The 6,022-nt window shown below is 28.9% G+C and overlaps 1 protein-coding gene across 1 annotated transcript; it reads left to right on the forward strand.

Annotated features, from left to right (window-relative positions):
* The first annotated feature begins 423 nt into the window (after positions 1-423).
* On the forward strand, positions 424-2,100 carry LOC110653465 (uncharacterized mitochondrial protein AtMg00810-like). Its single transcript, XM_058146432.1, has 2 exons — positions 424-673; positions 1,166-2,100. The coding sequence occupies exons 1-2, from the start codon at positions 655-657 to the stop codon at positions 1,618-1,620; spliced, it is 474 nt and encodes a 157-aa protein (XP_058002415.1). The 5' UTR covers positions 424-654; the 3' UTR covers positions 1,621-2,100.
* Positions 2,101-6,022: the final 3,922 nt, after the last annotated feature.

The following is a 6,022-nucleotide window of genomic DNA, read 5'->3' on the forward strand; positions in this document are numbered from 1 at the left end:
GCTATGAGTCTTATCGTAAAGGATACTATTGTTGTGATTTTCTTTGAGACAAAATCATTATCTCCAGGCATGTCACCTTCTTCGAAAATGTTTTTCCTTACAACTCTCATTTTGCTACATATGCAATCTTATCTGCTTCCAATTCTAATTCTACCAAAATACCTTCAGATGTCTCTCTTAATTTGACTACCTCTATTCTCCCAATCATTTCCATGTTTTCTCTTTATCCAAACTATTCAGTATTATCCTCTTCTAGTCAACCAACTCATAGTTTGACTCCACCAGTTAATTCTACCTCTAACACTCCATTGCCATTACCATCATCATCACCAACTAATACTTATCCTTATCCACTATCTCTATCTCCCTCTAATCCTTTATCCACCCTAATGACATCTACTCTACCTAATTCTCTTTCTTTGGCCATAATTCCTTCTTTATAGCATTTAGAAACAATTGCCTTTTCATCTTCAGCTAATCTAGGCTCCAGTTCACCTTCTCCTCAACTTCTCATTCGTAGGCATCCAATGATCACACAATTTCAAGATGGAACCTTAATACTGAAACAATATCTCTCTCTTTCTATTGAAACTAAACCATCTGACCTCACTGAGCCTACCACTTTCAATCAAGCAGTTAAATTTCCTCAATGGCATGAGGCCATGTAGAAGAGGTATGATGCTTTTCTTTCAAATAGCACTTGGGTTGTTATTCCTTGTCCATCTCCTACAACTAACATTGTTGGTTGTAAATGGGTATACAAGTTGAAGTGATGTTTAGATGGGACTATTGAGCTCCATAAAGCACATTTGGTAGTCCAAGGATTCAGACAACAGTGTGGCATTGATTTTGATGAAATGTTTAGTCCAGTTGTTAAACCAATGACAATCCGCAAAGTTCTCTCCCTTGTAGTCTCTCAACGGTGGCCAATAAAATAATTAGATGTCAAGCATGCATTTTTACATGGCCATTTAAAGGAAGACGTTTATATAAGTTAACCAAAGGGCTTTATTAATTCTACTAGACCTGATTATGTCTGCAAATTGCAATGTGCAATCTATGGTCTTTGTCAAGCGCTAAGATCCTAGTTTCAACATTTTACTAATTATTTGTTGTACCTTGGTTTTATGAGTAATCATTCTGATTATTCAACGTTTGTATATAGGAAATATAGCAAAATGGAAATTTCATTATTGTATGTTGAATCTGCATTACTTCCTTGGTTTAGAGGTTCGACGCCAAACCAATAGTTTATTTCTCTCTCAAAAGAAATATGCTGCTGAGCTTCTTTCAAAGGCTAGTATGATTAATTGCAAGCCTGTATCCACACCTCTCCCAAGTTATCCTTCTCACTCATCAAATACAAGTGAATATCCTGATCCTAGCTTTTATAGAAGTATCATTGGTGCACTTCAGTATCTTAGCTTCACTAGGCTACACATTGTTTATGCGGTTAATTCTCTCTGTCGACATATGTCAAAGCCCTTACAGGCACATTGGTTATTGGTGAAAAGGTTGCTTCAATATGTTAAAGCTAATTTTGATCATGGCTTTCATTTTACAGCAGATAACGAACATAATATTGTTGCTTATACTGATGCGGATTGGCTGGTTGTCTAACGACGATAAGATCTACTTTATGCTTTCGTGTTTTTCTTGGTAATAATTCGATTTCTTAGTCCTTAAAGAAATAACAAACAGTTTCTCGTAGTAGTGCTGAGGTGAAATACCATGCCTTAGATAGTGTTGTTATTGAAATTTGTTGGATTTGGTCCTTGCTTAAAGAGTTGCACATTTCTATTCCCTTGTCTATGGAGATTTTCTGTGACAACTTACCCACCACTTATCTAGTTGCCAATCCAATCAATCACGCTCAAACCAAGCACTTAGAAATTGATCTTCATTTTGTTCGAGAAAGAGTTCAATGGGGTGATATATCTGTCTGGCATATATCCAGTTCTTCTCAGCTAGTAGATATCTTCACCAAAAGTTTATCTTCTATAGCCCATATTGTCAACAAGTCCAATCTGGGTGTGGCAAGTCTACCCCCAGCTTACGGGGGGATGATAGCATAGCTACTATAGGACTCTTATTTGTACATAATTGATCTTTGCACATACTTGTACTAGTTTTGTATTCTTATCTTTTTCATTAATATAAATAGGGGTTAAACCCCACTGTGAGGGATAGATAATTACTCCCTGGTAGCACTTTTCTTGCGTAATTTGAGATATGACAATTGCAAAGTAGAAGATCAATCATTAATTCTTTTTTATTTTATTTTATTTTTTTATAAAAATGAAAAAATATATATATTTTATAATTGAAAGTATAATACAAAAGAGAAGAACAAATCAACATATTATGTCTTTGCATGATTAAAAATAACCACTCATAAAACAATTATCTTCCTATTTAAAAACTCGAATTTTATAAGAATCCAATTCAATTGATTTATTTTTGTTATGTTTGGAACCCAATAAGTGAAAGAATTTAATTTTTTTAATTAAAAAAATCATTTAAAAGAAATAGAAATCATGCTAAAAATAATGAGTATGCTTGGAATATATCATTTTGTTGGAATTCAATTGAATTGAATTCTTTTCTCTTAATTTTTGTGTTTGAAAAAATAATTATATAAGAATTCAACTTTATCAATTTCTTGTGGAATTGATTTTAAGCTTAAAACTAATATGGCCAAAATTCGCCAGATTTGCGATAAATGATTGTAATTAGGGTTGTTTATATCAAAATTACTTAATTACCTCTATTAGTGAATGGATTTTAACTTCTACAGCCCCTAATTAAAGCTCACATGGGCCCTGCGATTTCCATAGCCCACTTGCATCACAGCTCAAATCTTTTTGAGCCAAATCCAATATTGGTGCATTGATATTTTTTCATTGAAATTAGATTCAAATTATTAGTAGATTGTTATTATTTTCATATTAAATTAAAATAAATTTATAGTTTATTTTCATTAATCAAAAACCAATAATAAGATAAAGAAGAACATTAGCTTAAAAGGGGATTAAGGATAATAAAGAAAATAAATCGATTTGAATTCATTATTATTTTGTTCCAAATAAAAGAATTTTGCTATTAATAGAAATGAATTGAAGTCTATTAACAGAATATAATTCTTTTCTTATAAAGGATTTATTTTAAATAGATTGAATATGATTATATAGAATTCAATTGAATTTCCTTCCAATTTTTTTAAATATAATTAATATAAAAATTTGGAAAAAAAATCTTGTAAATGATTTTTTCCAAATAAAGCTAAAAAAATTTAAAAGAAAAAGAATTAAATATCAAAATTTGACATAATCCGAATATTTTGGAGTAGAAGGAAAAGAAGTTGACAAAAACGAAAATTTATTTAATGCTGAGATTTACTTGATATTGTGAGATTTATTATAAGATCCTTCATGGTAATAAGAATTAAATGTCTTTTAAAATGGAAGACAAGAAAGTTTAAATGTATATTAATTACTTTCCTATGAAAATTTAACTAAGACGGTAGTGAAAATATATTTTTATTAATAATTTATATTTTGAAAATTTAATAATTTCATAAAATATTTAAACTTCATTTTATTTAAAATAAAATATATAAAAAATTATAAATATTACTATAAAAAATATATTTTATATTTAATTAAGTATTTATATAAACAGATTTCAATAATAAATACTCAATATGTAAAATTTAAATTAAATTTGAACCCGTTACGAATATTATTCTTTAAATCTGAACTCGTTACGGGTATTATTTCTCAAATCCGAACCCATCCCAAACTTGATAATATACTACCAACTATTAGGGTTTCGTCAATTTGAATACCAATAAAAACCAACCCGTTGCTATCCCTAAATGTAACAAGTTGACAAAGATATTTACTTGATTTGTTTACTATTTTTATTTTCTTAATTCTAGATTCAAAGAATAAAAAAAAAAAAAAGGAAAAGAAAGCACAATTTGAAATTGTACAAGGATGGATGTTAAATGACATTTAAGTACTCTTGCACATTTTATTTATTTATTTATTTATTTATTTGAGAAGGGATCGAGAGAATGGAAACTTAAACCTGAGTTTATCAAGTGATTGATATGCTCTCAACTACTGAAACAAGTCAGATTAGGAATTTTATTGCATATTATTACTAACTTTTATGTTACATTTTTGCAATTTTCATGTTAAATAAATCATACTATAGGTATGAAGATATTTTAACTCATTTTTCATTTGACTTTAATTAGAATTCAAATTTGAAATTTTATAGTATTGGAGATCATTGAGCTTTAATCAAATTAAAAAATTGACCATATCATATGTGTATATCATTATTAGAGATATAATTTTGTGAGAGTTTGAATAAGAAACACTATTTGCACCGATCACTTATTTTTTTTTAAGGAAAAATAATATCAATTATTTATTATAATGATAAAAATACATTTTGATGTAAAGAGACTTGTATTTATTAAGAGGAAAACAAATGAAGACAGGAGGAATGGAACCACCTCTATATAGGAAACGGTCCACGATGGCCGTAGATGGAAGAGAAATAGAGAAAGAATTGTATGAGAAAAAGGGATTATTTGCCGCAATTCCTTTCACTTTAGGTCAAATTCAATTTTTATCAAAAAAATCTATTTCAATTTGTGTAATACTAAAAATTAATTAATGTTACTTATTTTTATTTTTTTTTAATTTTTTTTGTCTGATATTAATTAAAAATGTCTCGTGGCCGTAATATATTATCTAATTTTGTTAGAGCTTAAATTATTTTTATTAGAGCTACTTTTAAGACTAGGGTACCATCACTTTATCTCCAATAAAGACTACTAATTAATTATTATCACTTATTCTTTTTCTTTTTTTTTATCCTCTTTTGTTGGTATTAATTGAGAATGTCATGTGGCCCGGATATATTATCTAATTTTTTTAAGGTTTATATAATTTTTATTAGAATCACTTTTAAGATTAGGATCCCATCACTTTATCATAAGGACTACTAATTAATTAAAATCATTTATTTTTATTTGGTTTTCTTTTGTATCCTTCTTGTCTAATGTTAATCAAGAATGTATGTCACGTGGCCTTGATATATTATCTAAGTTTATTAAGATTTAATAATTTATATTATAGTCATTTTTAAGACTAGGATCTGATTGCTTTATATGCTCATAAAGACTACTCATTAATTAAGGTCACTTGTTTTTATTATTTTTTTAATCCTTTTTATTTGGTATTAATCGAGAATATCACGTGGCTGTAATATATTATTTAAGTTTCTTAAAATTTAAATAGTTTTTTTATTTGTCATTTTTAAGACTAATAATAATTTTTAAAGTTATTCTTATGTGCACTAATAATAATTAAATTATGCATCATTTCATGATTAGCTCGAAAATGACATTCACACAAACACAAAGAAATACAGGAAAACTAAAATTGCTAAATTTTGAGTTACTAAATATTACATAGCACTATAAAAAACCTGAAGGAGGTTGTTCATAATTTTTCATTACACTTTATTTAAAAAAAGATAGAAAGTAAATTAAAGAAAATCAGATAAAAATAGGTTCCTCCTTGATCATGAGATTAGCGAGATAGTTGTTAGGTGCTTCAGGACTAATAACGCATTCTTCATCTCCTTGCTTCATGTCGAAGCAATCAACAAGTGAGTTGCTAGGAGCTTCAGGATTAATAATGTACTGACCATCTCCTTGCATCTTGTCCGTGACATTAAGAAGAAAGTTGCCAGGAGCTTCAGGACTAATAATGCATTGTCCATCTCCTTGCTTCTCATCTTTCTCATCAGACTTCTTTCTGCCTCTGTTCCTGTTAAGAGGCACCTTTAAAGAGCTAGGCAAAATGGTTAGTCCACCTGCAGCTGGTTCGAGAAAAAGTTGAAAAAACATGTTTTTGTGTTTGGCAAATAATCTTGTCCTCTTCTCATCTCCGGTTTCATATTTGTAATGACTTGACATATGAGCTGCAAATTTTTGTGA

Source organism: Hevea brasiliensis, chromosome 4 (genome assembly GCF_030052815.1).
Source record: "Hevea brasiliensis isolate MT/VB/25A 57/8 chromosome 4, ASM3005281v1, whole genome shotgun sequence".
Classification (NCBI taxonomy): domain Eukaryota; kingdom Viridiplantae; phylum Streptophyta; class Magnoliopsida; order Malpighiales; family Euphorbiaceae; genus Hevea; species Hevea brasiliensis.